The following is an 18,429-nucleotide window of genomic DNA, read 5'->3' as shown; positions in this document are numbered from 1 at the left end:
CTGTTCTCTCCTTTGTTTTCTCACTGAGAGCCACAGCTTTCCTTCCAGCTGAAGAGCTTAGGAGCAGGAGCCTTTCTGTCAAGTCACTGAAGTCTTCCACCTTTATTCAGGTGAAGGTGCTGGAGCTGCATTACATGGCTGCATGCCAGGAGTCACTAATGACTAGTGAAGGTGTTGCCAACATACTTAACTAAGCCTTGTCACCCTGAGTTCCTGATTCAGTGTAAGCAGTAAGTTAAACTGCTTGTGAAAATAAGTTTCCTTCTCTGCCCTCAAAGCTGTAAGCTGGGGAGGTCTGAGGAGCTCCAGTGTGCAAGATTTCCAGTTTTTATATGCCCCCTCTCCAAGGAAGCTGAAGCTATAGGCCCGGCCATCTGTTGATCTTCCCAGTTAACAGCCTCGGTAGTTACTACAGGATTGAAGAACTGCTGTGGTAGAACCAGTGTTCAGGGGTGTCACCTGCCACCCACACTTAACACACCCAGCACATCTGCAACAGAAGGGAGAGGCAGCAGGTGAAGAAGTAGTTACAAGTGTTGCATGTTCGTGTTTTCAGAGATACGGCAGCAAAAGGGCCCAAAGGGAGGATGTGACCTCCTCAAGAGCTTAGCAGTACCTGCCCTGTATGCAGGTGTATGCTGCAATGCTGCTGCTGTTACATCTGGGATGCCAAGTGCCATAAAAAACTCTCCCTGAGAACAGAAGATGAGAATACAGCACAAAACCACATACAGTTCACATCTGGCAGTAATATGAGACATCAAGCCACTGGATATCTTCATCCAAATTTATTAATAAGGTAACAACATATTCCAAATTATTACAAGCCTTTACTTAATCCTTCCATTACCATCTCAAGTTTGTCTGAGATTTCAGACTCCTGCTGTAACTGCCAGTGTTCAGGTGCAGAATTAAAAGCTTAGAGAATAATTGGCAACAGGAAGTAGAGTATAAACATGACAGTAATGTGATGCCTGCTGAAGGCTCTGGATCACCCCCAGCCAGGCTGCTCCAGCCTCAAGTTGCAGCAAGTAACAGAAATACTGAGAAATACTTCAGTTACAAAGCAGCAAGCACAAAAGCATTTAAGGTTTTGTAACTGCACAGGAACTATACAGTAGTTTAATCAAATGGATTAATATCTCATGCCTATATATAGACTCCCTATGCTCAAGTCCATCTCTGGCACCAAACAACAAGCAAAATACCTAATACATTAGAAGATTTCAAAATTTAGAGCTGCAAATACATGAAGAGACACTGAAGCCTCAGTTAATACGAGCCTCCTTCAGCTACTGCAATTTCAGCACTCCTTTTCTCCTGCTTCTTTTTTAGTTTAACCACAATACTCAAAAATGCCTCTAAAGGGCTTACAGTTTTCACCACTCTGCTCCTCAGAAACTCCTGTGATTGTAGCTTAGCCAAAAAAGCGGCACACAAAACAGCAATAAATTACAGCACAGCTATCCCATTTAAACTACTTTAAAAAATAGTAATAATACACAGATGCACGTTGTAAACAGATGCCTTAAAAATGTGCTTCTAAGCATGTGATGCCAGGACCCTTCTCAAAAGGGCATCTGCCCTCCTCTCTGCAAGGGCACACATCAGATCCAGCAGCATGCAGGAGGGGAGGACATCAGCTCCTCTGTAGCTCCAAGTGCAAGTTCCCTCATTTACCATCCGTGCTAAAGGTACTGCTGCCCTTGGGACAGACAAGGGTCAGGCTGCCAGTGCCAAAATGCTGCTGCAGGATGCCCACTTAACCCCTAACATGCACCACTTTAACAATGCTTACTCAAGACTTCCTTTGGAATCAAGGCAACAGGGATGATGAAAGGCAGCCTCTCCTTTGCTGCCACAGCCTGATCTAACACGGGTTTGTTACCCTAATTAACAACACTTGCACTTTTTTTTCCTACAACTACTTAACACAATTGAGATGGACAAAAAAACCAACAACACCCTACTTTCAAAGGGTCTTGATCTTACATCTAATGCTCCGAAAGCACTTGATCTAGGAGTAATCCTATGAAAACCATGACAGCAATTTTCACTGAGCTCAGCTAGAAAAAGTCATCTAGTGAAATGACGAAAGACGTGATTCAAGGTACTCATGCAGAATAAAGCAGGGTATCCTACACGGACAGCACGTGCGTGCACACACACATATTTACAACTGCACTACTATCTGGAATACTGTCTGTCTCAAAGACACTGTGAATAAAGCTAACAGAGTCTCCCTAGAGAGCAACGGCTTAGTCAAAGTCACGGTTTGTGAGGACCAGCGGAGCAACCAGGGTCCACACATACAGCACGATGCCGATCCAGCTGGAAGATATCTTCACCCAGACAGATGGCCATTTGCTGGTCATGGTTTCATAAGAAGAATCCGGACTGTGAAAGAAGGAAAAGAAAAGTGAAGATTTGCAATCTTTGTTTGAACAGACATGTAGTACACCACTCTTCAACCCTTTCTGCACAGTAGGTCATTTCCACTTAAGCTCCACACCTCCAAGGACACTTCTCCCCTTCTTCCAGGCAGTTCCCACCAACCTGTACAAGAATGGCAAGAGTATGTTGGTGTCACAGGAAAGTGGAAAGCAACAGCACCCCAAAAAATAGTAAGAGAAGCTGTCAAGCAAGAGAAATAATTACGTGGAATCTCTGAGGAAGTCTGTGAAAAGGAAGGGAATGGATAACATTTACAGATGCAAATAAGGCATTTCACCTTGCCGAAAGATAACACCTAGAAGAATTACTACTCTTGATGTCATATTGACCCATGCAAGGCACACAGCAGGACCGTCTATTAAGAGTCACTTTTAAGAGAACACCTTTCTCGTGTTGCTATTTTGATACAAATGTCCTTTAACATGATAGAAATCATAATTTATATTTTCTGAATTCTGAAGAGCATCTGTTCAAGCTGTTAACATTAAAAAAATTCCCACTCAGGAGGACTGTTCTACTGTGAGAATTTTTTCACGAGCAGACAACCATATTTCCTTCCTCCAGACCCCACCACAGAATGGCTGAAGTTGGAAGGGACCTGTGGAAGTTACCCAACTCCCCTGCCCAAGCAGGGCCACCTACATCCTGCAAAACAGAACTGTGCCCAGATGGATTTTCAACATCTCCAAGGATGGAAGCTCCACAACCTCCCTGGGCAGCCTGTGCCAGTGCTTAGTCACCCTTGCAGTGATACAGTGCTTCCTGATGTTCAGAAGGAACCTCCTGTGTTTCAGTTTCTGTCCCATGCCTCTGGGCACCACTGAAAAGAGAGCCTGTCTCTGTCCTCTTTGCACCCTCCCTTCAGCACTTATACACAGGGTTAAGATCCCCTGAGCCTCCTCCAGGCTGAACAGTCCCAGCTCTCTCAGTCTCTCATTGTATGAGAGATGCTCCTGTCCCATCATCATCTTGTGGCCCTTTGCTGGACTCTCTCCAGTATGCCCATGCTTCTGTTGTGTAGGGGAGCCCAGAAATGGACCCAGGACTCCAGGAGTGGCCTCACCAGTGCTGAGCAGAGGGAAGGATCACCTCTCCCTCAGCCTGCCAATATACCATGTCCCATCTCTCCTTTTTCCAGCTCTCTGTACCTGACATGGGCCTGGTGGTTACTTATCTGTACTTGTTACAGAATTTAAGACTCTATTCTGCTCATTTCAGCAGGAAACATTTCAGCGGTCCAGTGAATCGTAACTATTACTCCAGAAAATACAACAAAGCACTTGTGAACAAGGCTGGCTACTCCCAGTCTTCAAATACAACTCATTTAATATAGATCAAAAAGTATACTTCCCTTGAGAAGTCCCATTCCAGACCTACATTCCTCACAGCACACAACTTACCTCCTTGTCCAGCAAGAGATGGCATCTGTTGTGAATTAAGTTTAGTTATCTGAACTCCTTTAACTGAGTTCTTTTGAATGGGTGCTTTTGCTTACCATTAGTAGCTGCTTAGCATGGGAAGCTGAAGTTACTAAAGCCTTAGGCCACAAGCAGATAACTCCCACCTAGATAAAGCTGAACTTAATTTACAACCTGCACTTGTTTAGTTATGTAAAGGAAGACCTTGAGACCCTTACAAATTGGAAGACAAAGGAATTGCATCTGTTAGCAAAGAGTGACAACTGGAGAGATAAGAAAAGGGTAAGAAGAGGCTCAGAAAGAACCCAGACCAAAATCCACCACTGGACCAAGAAGCATGTGCAAGGAATGTGCTTGCTTGAACAACCTTATGGTCCAGTGCCTAAAATGCAAGAGTACAAAACCCCAGGAATCTCTGTTCTGGGTCCCTTACCGGAGGCACATAGCTCGAGCTGCTCCTACTCCTGTACCACTCAGTTACATTATTTATCTAAGAATCAGATGACAGAGACCCTGCTGTGGGAAACCCGGGATCAAGAATTTTCCTTAACAGCATCTTGTATGCTTATTATTATTATTAGAAAAGCATGTTATCAAATGTAAATACCTGTACCAGTTGGTAAGCGTCATCATGATATACAGTGATGCCAGGAAAAGCATGAAATGAAAGAAGGAGTAACTGTAAGTAACTCCATCCCTCTCATTATCTATGGCTCTGTGAACATCATCTCCATCATCAAGGGAGCTGTCACTCCTGGGCATTCCATCCTCTATTAATGTTGATTCATCACTGGTCAGCATCAACTTGTTCACTTGGCTGTTGTTGGATGTTCGGATGCTGCATTTGACATGAAAGGACACAGTACAGTTACCCAAATACAATTCAGTGTCTGGCAATGAGAAGTAATACAAGTTAACAGGATTGTTTTGATGATTTTTTTTTTTAAAGCTTACCTTGAATAGAGAACACAGAGCAAAAACAAAACCAGTCCTACAATTCCTTGTGCATCCCACCACTGAACTACCTGACCTTCAGTTGGAATGGTGGTGCTGTTGTAACCAATGATGCTCAGCAAACTTGGGTTACAGCGCCTGTCTGTGGGAGATATTACGTTAGGACTTCAGTACATTTCCACATTGAATGCATGGTAATAGAAAGGAACTGTGACAGTCCTGAGGTAAAAAACAACCTTTAAATCTGATTTTAACCTACTGAGTCTCTCTAAAGCAGGCAAATGAAAGTATGTGACATAAAAATGTCTCTCCAAGCAGATAAAAGGATTTTAAACTTATATAAGATATGAATCAACTGCATTACTGTTTCATCTCATAATTAGATACCACAACATAAAAACGTTCTGCATATTGAGTTTTACAAATTCTACCATTACAAAACAAGTTTGACAACAAAATACTCTGTAGATGGGGTACCAGAGTCATCTCAGAGTTGGAAAATAACGCTACAAAGTCAGATTCATATTACCAACAGTTCCAATCCACCGCCTCCAGATAACATGGATGAAACAGCTGAGAACAGCAGACCATCCTATTTCCCCATAATTACTGCAGGAATTCGATATGACTCATATGTACTATTACACAGAAGCACAGAAGATTGTCCATCATTAAAGACAAAAGGGCTAGAGACCCAATTTAAAAACACCAAAAATCAGTATTTGACAGCTTATTTTAACAACCAGAATTTCTGCATTTTTTAAATCTTTTTTAGAGATGCTCTGCTGTTTTCAGACACAAGCAGCATTGAAAACATTTATTAATACATTATTTAAAATCCTCTGCTTGGAAAAATATAATCAGTAGCATCTCAGTCACCAGAAAGAAACTTGAAACTTGGTGGGGAGATGAACCTTCCAGACAACTGGGAAGAGCTGTGGGAACTTGCAACATCTAACCGTTAGAATACTGCAGTCCTGCCAGTAAGAGATCAAAATTTTTCCATGAGATAAACGTAAGAGCAAGTGAAAACCACATTACTTTGGAAGAACTATTTCTTCAGTATGATTACAGAAAGTTAGGGAGGGGGAAGAGAACACTAACTAATGAGTCCTGCCTCTACCTTACACACATTGTAGTAGCCCATTCAAATACTGCCCTGCAAAATGGTGAAAATACAATCTACTGCCAAACTGGCTACCCCAAAAAACATAACATTGCTCCTATACTTACCTGGTTCATTGGTCATAGCTGACCAAGTCAAGTACATGGTATAAACTGTGATCACAGAAGACTGCAGCAAACCAGATCTTGGCTGAGATTCCTATGCAAAGTAGTCATGGAACAGCAAAGTTAGGCAATTACAATTCTCAGGCACAATTATATATTTTATTATATATAATAGGTTCCTGGGACTGATAATAAAACCCCCCAAACCCCCCCAAAAACCCAAAACAAACAAAAACCAAACACCCCCCCCCCCCAAAACCCTAACCAAACAAAAAAAAAAAAAAACCCCAAAAGGCAAGAAAAAAACCGAAACAAATCTAGAAGATAAAAGAATTAAAACTATACCTGAATCTTTGGCAGAATTGACATGACAGAAGCACCAATACACAGCAGCATATTAACACTGATGAATGTCTTGTTTTCAGAACAGCCTTCCGGATGAGTGTAATAAACATAAAACAAGATAATAGCTACCAGAGACAGCAGGTAATTGACAGCTGTAGCTGACAGCAGTGCTGTGAAGAGACAAAAGAAGAGTTAAGCTGCTTAATAATGGGAAGTATTGGAACTGAAATAGTATTACATGACTCCCAGGTTTCGGATATGGCATAAAATCACAATTAGACAGCAGCTCTGGGCACTGAAGCACAAAGTAAGTTTTCAATACTCTGATGTGTTAAAAAGAACGAACACAATAAATGGGAAGCCTGAAGCCATACCAGATTCTCTGGTGCTCAAAGAGCAACCAAGAGCAGCAAGTGTGAAGGAACAGAGTTCTGCTACACACACTCTGGCTAAAAGCTTAAAAAAGATACTGAAAAACTACTTCTCCAATAGAAGGAAAACCAAATATTATTTCCAAATTCCATCTTGCTAAAAACATTAAAGAGCAAAACAGCCATTGCACAAAGACAGGCCATGCTGTCTTTTGAAATACCTATATTATCACATCTGAAATGATTTATTAAAATTAACATGTATTTTCTTTACTATCTGAGCCTTTCACTCATCATGTACATTTGAAGAATGTCCGACTGGCAGACAGAAAGTAGAAAACAATTATTTGAGGTATTTATGCTCCACATGAAGCAGGAAGAGGCTAGTTTGGTTTTTATCAGTGCTAAGGTATAACAAAATTTACAGCTGAAAAAAACAAAAGACAAACAAACAAAAAATAACATGTACAAATGCCACTTCTTTGCTATCACAAACTGAAACCCTGCTCCCAGATCTTATTACTGATCTTATTACTGAGAGATTGCTGCCCCTCTCCCTTGCCCCCCTTATTTAACTTGACATCAAAAGGACAGCACAACAACAGAGCTGAACTACACCATCTGAGAAAGTGATACTTACACATGAAGTAGCCCTTCTGCACTCTTGTAAAATGCACTGCTTGGTGAATAACCGATTTAATATAATGCACAACTAAATCTAAAACTTGCTTGTGGTCCAGTCATTTACCTGCATACCAGCATCTTGAGTTCCCTTCCTCCATTTTTTCAACCCAAGATTCATTCCAGGAGTGGGCAAAGTCAATAAGCAAGACCAGTTGAATGAGAATAAAGCAGAATGCTCCAGCCATACCTACATAAAACCACACTAGAAGAGAAAGAAAACAAGAAGTTAAAGAACCACAGATATGTCTCTAAACAGAGAAAAGTGCTATAGTTAAGACAGCTACAATTAAATCTCTAAGACATCAGCATGCACTTAGATTAACTTTAAACCCATTTATGATGGCACCACGATACAGCAAAAGAAAGTATTTCCTTACCAGTTGTAAATGGTCCCTCGGGTATGAAGAAAGCTCCAACACTAATTGCAAGTGCTGTTGCAAATTTGAAGAACCAGAATCTAAAGGGAAATTTTAAAAAGTAAGGCCACTGCTGAAGTCTGATCTAATTCAGCAGAACTGGAAAGTAACAAAAGACACGTCTTTAAGAATGACTGAAATAAAGCTCCCAACTCTTAAGTCTTTTGAAGTAGGTTAAAAATCTTTTCTTACCTGCCCAAGATTTTTGTTCTTATTATGCTTAAACTGTGCTAGACTGACACATCATTTGGCACATTTCCCAGGGATAGCTCACTCACGTATTACAAATTAAGCCAGGGTGAAGATAACTGAGAGCATTTATGTTTGGTTGGGGTTTTTTTTTAAGAAGGTTTTTACCTAGCACAGTGACATCACTGAGCTGCCTGCATATCAGAAAAACAGGTTAAAAATCCCTACCTGTTTTTAATATCAAACCAAAAAGTCAGAAGAACTGTTCAGTTCCCACGACAGACAACATTATGCTGGAGTTCCCTACCAGTCTCAATTCACTTCCTACACAGAAGAGATGTACAAAAGCCTGGATTCACTTTTTAGGCCTACACCTGCTGAGGTTTAACCACAGCCAACAAAATCAAAGGATTTATCTTTCATAGGATAGACACAAACTCTAAGTCCCCGTTCCAAGGCAGTAGCATTGGATTCTATTTTTTTCTAGTAGAATACAGAGTCTTGGACAAACAAAACAGATCAGATGTTTCCTAGAAAACAGACAAGGAAATACCTTCCACTAAAGATTTACTAAACTCTCCCCAAACACAGACTGTGTACAAATATACCCTGCATAGCAAACTTCAAATCAAAAAGTTACACCAACAAAACTACAAGAAGCTGAAGATGATTTTTTCTGATCACAGTGGCAGGCAGCTCCAAATACAGGCACAGTATCGTCTACATGAACTTCAAAACTGAATGTAACACAAAGACAGGTATCACACTCCACAATGTCAAACACTTGGATGGTTTTCCAGTTTCCTATTCCTGCCCATCTTTCCTCATACTTTGAGCAAGTGGAATCTGTCCTTCTGGCTGTTACAATCAGGGGATGGTGACCAGAGAAATACATTCCACTTGCGTGGAGAGGAACTATGTGAGATGACTGAGTGAAGAATACAGGGGAAAATGGACTAATTCACTGGGACATAGAGAAGTGACTAAATTCCCTTTGAAAGCTGAATTAACCACATTCATGGTGTAACATATGCCTCACTAAAATTAGGTTTTGAATCCACATATTTTTTGTAATTGTCATTCTCAATTGTAGAAATTGGAACATGTTCAAGTTTGATTAAATCTAATCTCTAATTTCCAGACTTTTTAAAGTGATCTTAACACTCTACCCATATAATGTATGACAGCTGAAAGCACTTCTCATCTGAAACACCACCTACATTCTGTATGAATTCTGTGCAAGCCACCAACAATCCTGTGAATACATTATAACTGATTTTTTCTATTAACCCAAGGCTGGAAACCATTTTGAATACTGCCATTAAAGCCAAGGCAGCAAGCACTGGCACCAGATCACATAACTAGGCTTAACTTGCACATGAGTATGGAAAAGTTAGTACATATATATGGGAAATCCCAATATTCTGAACATTTCAAATCACTGGCAAAAAGATGACATCATGAAGTATTACAGAAGATACATAAAATTTCAAAATCAAAAGCCACGGTTTTCATCAAGCTACCTGTATTGGAGCAACCAGTTATTACAGAAGTGTTGGAAGTAACATTATTAAGTATTGTACCAGTAACAAGTATTGTTTGTCCCTCTACCCTGGTGCTGACACTAGACTGGCTAAGAGTAAACTGCTACAGGTTGCATAAACAGTACCAACATTTGTACTGGAGAGCACAACCCCAGACAAGGACATCAAGAAAATCCCAAACGCTTAAGAAGCAGTTTCAGGTTTAAAAAAAAAACAACACAAAACAAACAAAACCCACCAAAAACCACAAACCAAACAAACAAAAAACCCACCCCAAAGTGTTGCTATAGAATGTACCTGAGCTATTTTCTTCTTGCATGTACCAAGTATGCCCTTCTGAACAAAGCAGGGTGGAGGGAAAGGCTGATCTGAGTTACTGCTGCTAATGCATCTTTAATATTTACCCAGCCTCTTTTTTAAAACCAAAACAAACAAAGGAAGCAAACAAAGCAATACTCTGCTCAGTCTTAATTATTTTCCTTTCCCCTACAGCAATCATTTGAAGATTTTTCTCATTTCATGCTAGAAATGTTTAATCTTATTACACTGATTTTCATTTTTATGGCTTAGCTGTTCATAGCTTCCATTAAGTAGAATCATTTCGAAAAAGTAGTCTAAGCAATCACTGTGACCACCAAGACTAGGCACCATAAATAATTTTATGCTTTTTAGTGCTATTCCCTATTACAGTTATTTACATCTCCTTGGTTCAAGAAGCTATGTTACACATAAGCTGAGCCTGGATGAAAACTACCACTTATGTCAATTCCACTCATCTTCCATCCAATAACTCTAACTATAATGCAATACAAAAGAATAATTTCTGAGCTTCCTAGTAAATTTAATTCATAACTCATACTTCTTTATGCAGAGGGAAGAATGAAGATAACAGAGGGGGAATTGATATGTTATATATCTATATAGGAACATATATAAATTGTTATAAGCTTCAAAATAAAACTGTTCAGAAAAGTGCAAGCCTTTACAAACATCAAAGTTAGAAGTGTAATTCCTCTTACGCATTGGACAGATGAGGCTTTTTAATCTTTCAATTTGTTGAAAAAAATCTCAGTGGAATGAAACTTAGTACCATCATTCATCTCTGAATTTTGTCATATTTGGACAAAAGCAGAACCTCGGATCTTGGAAAACCTCTGGACAGATTATCCATTCTCAAAATGGATCTTTTCCTCTTACAAAAATTAATCTGCCATGTCTAAGAACTTTGAGTGCCCTCTACTGCAACATCACTCCTCTAGCTACTATGCAGCTCTGTTTGTGGAACAGTAAATTTGACCAGTGTGCTTGGCCACAGGCTTTATTTCCACAGTAGCTTTACCTCATATGCACATACCGCTCATGGCTGTATCTTACCCATTGTGCACTGCTGCTCTTGGGTCGTTGCTGCTCTTCACTTTGATCATCAATAAGGAGAAGAGGAGGAAGAACATGGCCATACCAAAGCACACACGGTACACAGCTTTGTAACCAACTAGTACATCACAATTCACGTGGCCGTACACCCCAGGAATAGTTGTTCCCATACCTCCATCACAAAATCCAGGAATCTGTGACAAATAGAAGACACTTCAGTGATCTGTAAAAGGCCTCCTGTGAGCAAATATGTATTAATGATTTATTAATACATCTTTACTGAGCATTTTAACGTTATGCAACTATCATCATTGTTAGAAAATATAATACTGAAGGGCTGTACTGTTATTTACAGTCTAATTAGAATATTAAAAACATTTAAGGAAAAAAAAATCCCACATAGGCAAATTCTAAACAAAACCAAGTCTTATTAACGGGGTGTGTGTGTGTTGATATTAGCAATTTTGGAACTTCTCATGGAAATGCAGTTTTCACTTGCTGATCTGAATCAGAAGATAAATAAAAGATCTGGAATTTATTAAATCTGATTTGACAGCTACTATCAGGTAGCTAGGAGAAGGCAGCCTGCTTACTTCTCTTTAAAACAGAAAGAGCCTCCCCATCAAAACTGCAACATCAATTAGAAGTATCTGTAACCTCCATACAAAACAGCTGAGAATATCCTTTCCAGTCACTACCAGGACATGAACAACATCTTTCTGAGGTCAAATCATACTCCAGAAGGATTTCCTTTCCTAGGCGACTAATATGGCTCCCCCAGAAACTCTAATATAGTTACTACACCACACCAAAATAACCATTTACAGATGAATCATTTTGGGGGAATAAAATCAAAAGCATGCCTAACAGAAGTTCATATCACCTAGAAACAAAATAAAAACAGCAAATTAAACACTAACAGAACCAAAGCACACACATTCCAAGCTCAGTGAACCTATATGCACTCCCATAACTCAAATTATCACTCAGTAATTTTACATGCACTATCATATCTGCATATAACTAATAAACTGTAAAACCCTATAAGCACTTCCTCATTTCCTTAGTGAAAAATATGCTACTATCGTTAGTGAAAAATATTTTTGTTATGAATTTGCACACTTTAACCAGTATAGAATTTTAACCAGTATAGCAGAATGAAACTACTATGGTTATTTTTTTATTTTATTAACAGCAACCAAAACCAATCAAGTGCCACAAATACAAGCATGTCGATAATGTATAATTTAAAACTCCATATACATAAACTACATTTTCTTGTTTGATAGAAGATTTTGTTTTTTTCTCCTCTGGGTTGTTAAGGAAGAGCTGCAACTTTACCTCTAAATAGTACTTCTCAACCATGCAGTGATGGTCCCATGAGTTCTTTGTTTATATGATCTACAATCAAATTAATGGTGACTGTGAAGCACAGGTGGCAGCACAATGACCTATTTCCAAATAAACCCCATATTTTCAAGATGTCATTTACTACTGTCTATGACATTTGTTCTACCACATGTTAGCAAAGAAGCAATCTGACCTTCTTCAGCTGCTCTTCCATGCCTGGTATTAACATCACACAGGCAACACTCACGCCGAGAAGTAAAAAGAATGCGTATATGAGCCGAGTTATGGTGGAGTTGTTTCCGCTGGGGCAGCATCGGCACAGCAGGCATGGGGCGCTTCCACATAAGCATGGTATCTGACAGAAACAGGACATACAACAGACTCGTTAAAAAATTTTGCACCACTAGATTTAATATTTAATCAGTCTGTGTAGATCACCAGAAGTTATGATGGAAGATTACTCATCCTGTGCATTTCATCCTTACTGCAGGCTAAGTCACTGTAACACATTTACAGAGCCCCCTCACAATCTTGGCAGCGCTTCCTAATGCACCACTGTACAGTGAAATTAGGGCTATGTCAAAAGTAATCATTTGTCCATTCACAGGAAATAAAGACTGGATTCAGACTCATTTGTTCTCTTGAATTTTATTTAATTTCACCTAAACGAGATGCAAGGATTGCTTTTATTTAACAATTCCGTCCTCCCTTCCACAGCTGCAGAGATTAAACAAATACTTCAGAGAAAAAAAATATTTGAGCACAATTGCCACCTAAAAACATGTCCAGTATCTGGCCGAGCTGGGCCACCACATCCAGTGGTGAGGATTCATAAATACCACCCTGACGTAGACACCAGAGAGCAGCAGAACCCAGCTTCTGCCCCAGCTCACCTACAGGACAGCTCTACCATGTGACAAAAGCCACGGGTGTTAATCACAGCAGTGAAGACACCCAGTCAGTCACATCAAAACATGACTAGTTACACAGCCACATGACCAGTGCATGTCAATCATGCAGCATGACTGGCATGTGTCAGAACGAGTTCTTACAGATTTAGTCACATGACAACTAAAATGCCAGCAGTGTGCCGCTACTAGGAAGGGCCCAGGCCTTACAGGAAGAGCAAACTGCCACAACACTCCCAGCAGCCTCCGGAGAAGCCCTCAGGAAAAGGCATAGATGATGCGCTCTTACAGGTTCAACCAGACCCACACACTTGGTCTTTTAAATAATTTCCTTGTATTCTTTTTGTACTTGTATTCCTTTCTGAGGATGGCGGAGCCAAGAATCTTCACTCACTTTGCTACAGAATCATCTTTAAATAAGCAAACTTCAGTACTGAATCTGTCTTGCTAAAAAAGTGAAACTAAGTAGATTCTCGTTATATTTCAATATGTAAAAGATATTATGTTGACATTTTTTTACTTCCTCCTCCACTCAGTATCATCATAGCACAAAGAGCATGAACATGCTGATTCCAGGAGAGGGATTTTACAGTGCAATAACTTCCCCAAGGAGGTGGCAGAGTTCATCACAAGGTTTTCAAGATGTGATTGAGCAGGGTGCCTGCTCATCTTATCAAGGCTCCCTTTCCCACAGAAGGCTGGACCAGATGATCCTTTGAGGCTGTTCTGTGACTGCAACCAACTACATTAGGGCACCTATGTTTAGTATGCAAGAAATGTATGGCAAATATTGGCTTAGGATGCATCAGGATTTTATAGTACTATATGTATTCCAATAGTTCCTCAACACGCACGAATAACCCTTCTAGTGAAGAGTATTTCTATTCTCTATTCAAAAACTTACTTTCTTGAACTAATTCTTTCTACATAAATATTTTTAAAGATCCTGTTGAATAAAAGGCTGAGTTTGGTGGAGCAGAATATAAGCTTTAGGGTCATCTGCTGCAGAAAACTTGGTGCAAGGACTTGCTGGTATACAAGTCACTTCTCTTCTGAATCCCAGTGGTAAACTGTTAAGTGTCTAAATAATTCAAGTGGCTTCCTCCCAGGTGCACACAGAGGAATGTGTGTTCTGAGAGACATAGAAGGTTTGCAGTGGATGAAATAAAGATGACTGTCTCCACCTCACTGGGTGACAACATGCCTCGAACGAGGCCATACTCATGTAAGTGTCTAAGCTCCAAGAACAGCTTCCAAAACATTCTGCCACCAAGAAGCTCATCCTTACAAGCTGAGACCATGCACATGTCTGAACAAGAGACACCTACTGATTACTGATACTATTCATACAAGTTGGCCACTTCTACAAGGAAACATGGTATTGTCCAAGTCCCTTTTTCTTTTGGCAAGAAAGAACAAAAATCTGTACCATTCCAATCAAATATCATCATACTAGCGGCAAGACCACTTTTAACAAGTAACAGACTTTCAAAAGAACAGAAAGCAAAGAACATTCAGCCCATAGAAGTCAGTTTATCAGCAGAGAGGACAAGGACAGTTTGTGCTTTCCTCCTAAATTCCACACCTCCTACCAAGAATCCTACAGTACAAACAGTAAGACTACCACAGAAATCAAAGCTTAACTCCCCAGGTGAGACTCAGCTTAATCATAGATGTGCACAAAGAGTTACCCCGCAATTAGTTTTGAGATTGTTTTGTAAGGAAGCTCAGACAACAGTTACTAAGTCACAACCACCATCCAGTAACATTTGTACCTACCAACTCATTTTTCCCCAAAACACACAGGGATACAAGGAGCTCAGTGGTGTTTGCTAGGGCAAAAATAATAAAAAAGGCTCACACACCTATTCTGGGAGCAGCCACCTGGGCAGACAAGTTAATTCATGCCTGCTAAACTAGTCCCTTTGTTCTCTCTGGGAACTGCAGGAAGAACACATAACAAGATGAATACTGTAGAAAAAGAGCCAACAAAACCACTAAAAATCAAGTGTTACTGCCCTGATGTACACAGAACAGGGTTTTAGTATCAAATGTAATCTTCTCACTGGGGTAATGACTAAATGATTATATACTGAATTAAATATTCACAAAAACACTAAGCCCTACCCCGCTGAGCCTAGTCAGGTTTTAGCTACATCATCCCTACAATGTGCTTAAAAGAACCAACTTAATCAAGATTTTTGCTTTGCTAAAGAATATTGAAGTGAGCAGAACAGCAGCTGAGCTATTTCAGAGAACAGAGCAAGAGAGGCAAGACCCAGCAGTGTGAAAATGGCACTGTCTGACCAATCAATGGGATCAATGCCATCAGGATCAGAAGACTTCTAGTGAGATGACAGTGCTCTTAAGGCCTTTCCCCCATCCTACCACCCATCTCTGGTATGCTCATATGTGCTCTTAAAAGCACTGAACTGAAGCACTCCCTGCTCAGCACAGAGCAGGGCAGAGCTATAATCAGCACTACCACCACACAAAAAAAAAAATTCCCAGAATAAAGGGTATGAGGCCAGATGACAAGGTCAGGTACTCAGAGCAGCTCTGCAATCACACAACACATGGCCTTGCAAAAGCTACACAGCTGAAGCAACAGCAAGAGCAGCATCTTCTCAGACAAAAGCAGAGCAGTTCTCCTGGCCATGGACAGTCCACACTAGCACAAACGCCGCTCGTTCTAGTTCCCCTGGTGCCTCACCCTCACAATTTGCTTTGCTTTCTGCGTCCCAAATGGTGTTTATACTGACATAGCCTTAGAGACCAGTGCAGACAGACTTCTTCTGTAAAAACTATCATACACAAGCTTTATGCACTGATTAGCTGTGGTATTAAGTGTGGAAAGAAAATCAACACTTTAAAGCCATGGGGAAGAGGGAAAAGAAGAAAGAATTAAAAAACAAAAACAAAAAAACAAAGCAATCCAACAAACACCCCAATTTGCTTGGGCACTTTAAAAGAAGGTATTACCCACTGTAAATCTTGACTTAATCAAGGTTACATACTCATGTAAATCATTCTGGCTAAAAGACTATTACATGTATTTCTCTGTACAGAAGCAAACACTCAAAACTAAGATTAAGTAAAAGGAGATTCTTCATGCACTACAAACACCAGCCAGTTATCAGAAATGGCTGTTTATACACTTGAATATGCAGCATATATTAACTCAAGTATGTGAATTAAAACCTACAGTCATACTGTCACTTTGCATTTGACAATAATTAAAAATGCTAACGTTAACTATATTCAGCTAGTAACAAAAGCCTAACTGGCTAATCCATTAAGTAGCATTTTAAATGTTAATTAAAGCAAAATGAACACTGCCAGTACTTCCTTAATGGGATATTATCAGTGTTCTAGTCACTTATTACATGTATATCAGCCAGGAAGCTTAGCTCATACAAATTTACCCATAATTTCACACAATTCAGACAGGAGACTAAGGAGTTAAGTATCATCTCTATAATTAAATATCACTCTGTACTACAGGAACCAAAATTCATATGTTTTGGCAGCACAAATATTGAGGTTTGAATCAATATGAGACTTTGTTAGACCAGCATGTACGAACTGTTTGAATACACATCATTTCATTTAATCCAGGTATAGTACAATATTTTTGATTTGGTAAATTCAGTTTTTCACAATCGCACTGACATTTTTAAGACAGAACTCTAAAGATTCATAATCCCCCTGACTGCATCTGTTTACACAGGCACTAGAGTTGGAATGACCTGTCATCACTTAAGAGTGAGATAGCAACACCTCAAGTGAGGACTGCCTGCAGGATCTCTTTCAACTTCTGTGCTCTTCTGCACAGTGCAAACAATTTAAAACCACATCGAACTACTGTTTCCCATTAAGAAAAATCACCTGACGATGCTCAGCATGGTGGCGACACATTACCACAGACTACTGAGCACTGCGAAAATGATGGCTCAGTAAGACAAAGATGCTATGAAAGGTGGAGCTGCTCAAGACAAAGCCGTAAAAAAAAAGAGGCAATAAATGCAATCAGTAGGATCAGGGAAACACACGTGGTTTATTTTTCCGGAAAGAAAAAACGAATTCCTAAGCACTTAATTAGATTTTGACTCCTTTACAGATTTGGTGCGAGGGAGCTCAGTGGACATAGTGACACCTCCCACACGGTTAGGCGAATCAAGCAGCGACCAGCAGCGCTGCAGGCCGGCCTGTCTGGTGAAGTACGAAACTCCTCACCCGGCTTCGGCGCATCCGAAAAAGCCCAAAGGGGGAGGGAACCACCGCGATCTTGTCTGTCAGTCCGTCCGTCCCCGTTCCCCCCCACCTTCTTTGGGCCCGCCTCCCCCAGCCTGCGCTCAACCAGCCCTGTCCCACCGGAGCGGCTGCCTCTCGGGGCGGGACGGGACGGGGGAGAGCGCTCATGGCCCACGCTGGAGGAGGCGAGAAGGCAGCGCCACAGACGCGCCCGCCCCTGGAAGACAAAGCCCCGTTGCGGCGACGGACGAGGCACAGGACGAGGAGGGGGAGAAGGAGCAGCACCGGCCGCCTGCTTGGGGCCTGCGATGGGCACGGAGATGCAGGGAACCGCCACACCGCCCGCCAGCCCCCGCCTTACCCAGCTCGCCATGGAGCAGAGGCCCAGGACGCCGCCCATGGTGGCGGCGAGCTCCGGCGCCTCAAAGATGGAAGCGCGACGACAGCGGCCTCTTGACGAGGTTGTTTACCGCTCCCAAGAGCGCTTCCGGCTGCGCTGACGCAGCGCAACGCCACTTCCGGTGGAAGGAAGGACGGTGGCGATGGTGGGGCGGGGCCTGAGCTGCTCCGCGGGGTCGCACAGCCTGAGCGCCCCCCACAGGCGCGCACAGGGCGCTTGGCGTGGCTGCCCCGCCGCGGCTGCCCTCGTTGCTCTTCGGTTACCGATCATGGGGATGAAGTGGTTGTGCCGCTCCCGTGCTTTCCACGAGTACTCAAAGCCGGCGCTTCCCAGCACCTCCCGAAGTCAGCTGATGGGCTGGAGATGGGTGAGGGGCTGTGGTCTCCCCTACCTGAGCGGTGCTAACGGGCATTATGGACTGCATCCCATATAAAATCTATAAAACCATGCAGGACTGCCATGGTGGTGCTATATAGAAGGCGAACACAGTCCAAAACCGAAAATAGTAAAAAAAAAAAAAAAAAAAAAAAAGTGTACC

At 41.3% G+C, this 18,429-nt stretch overlaps 1 protein-coding gene across 1 annotated transcript; it reads right to left on the bottom strand.

The window, feature by feature from the left end:
* Positions 1-766: 766 nt before the first annotated feature.
* SERINC1 (serine incorporator 1) lies at positions 767-17,989 on the bottom strand. The gene is made up of 10 exons (XM_061378271.1): positions 17,853-17,989; positions 12,523-12,684; positions 10,980-11,173; positions 7,834-7,913; positions 7,521-7,658; positions 6,402-6,571; positions 6,060-6,150; positions 4,827-4,968; positions 4,480-4,710; positions 767-2,397 (listed from the first exon to the last, which is right to left on the bottom strand). Exons 1-10 carry the CDS (start codon positions 17,889-17,891, stop codon positions 2,259-2,261), a joined length of 1,386 nt encoding a protein of 461 aa, XP_061234255.1. The 5' UTR covers positions 17,892-17,989; the 3' UTR covers positions 767-2,258.
* Between the last annotated feature and the right edge of the window lie 440 nt (positions 17,990-18,429).

The sequence above is a fragment of the Neopsephotus bourkii genome, unplaced genomic scaffold (assembly GCF_033783945.1).
Source record: "Neopsephotus bourkii isolate Nb327-2 ecotype Australia unplaced genomic scaffold, CSIRO-AGI_Nbou_v1 NB_1765, whole genome shotgun sequence".
NCBI lineage: Eukaryota > Metazoa > Chordata > Aves > Psittaciformes > Psittacidae > Neopsephotus > Neopsephotus bourkii.
Note: the sequence above shows the minus strand (reverse complement) of the source record. Positions and strands in the feature narration are given on the sequence as shown.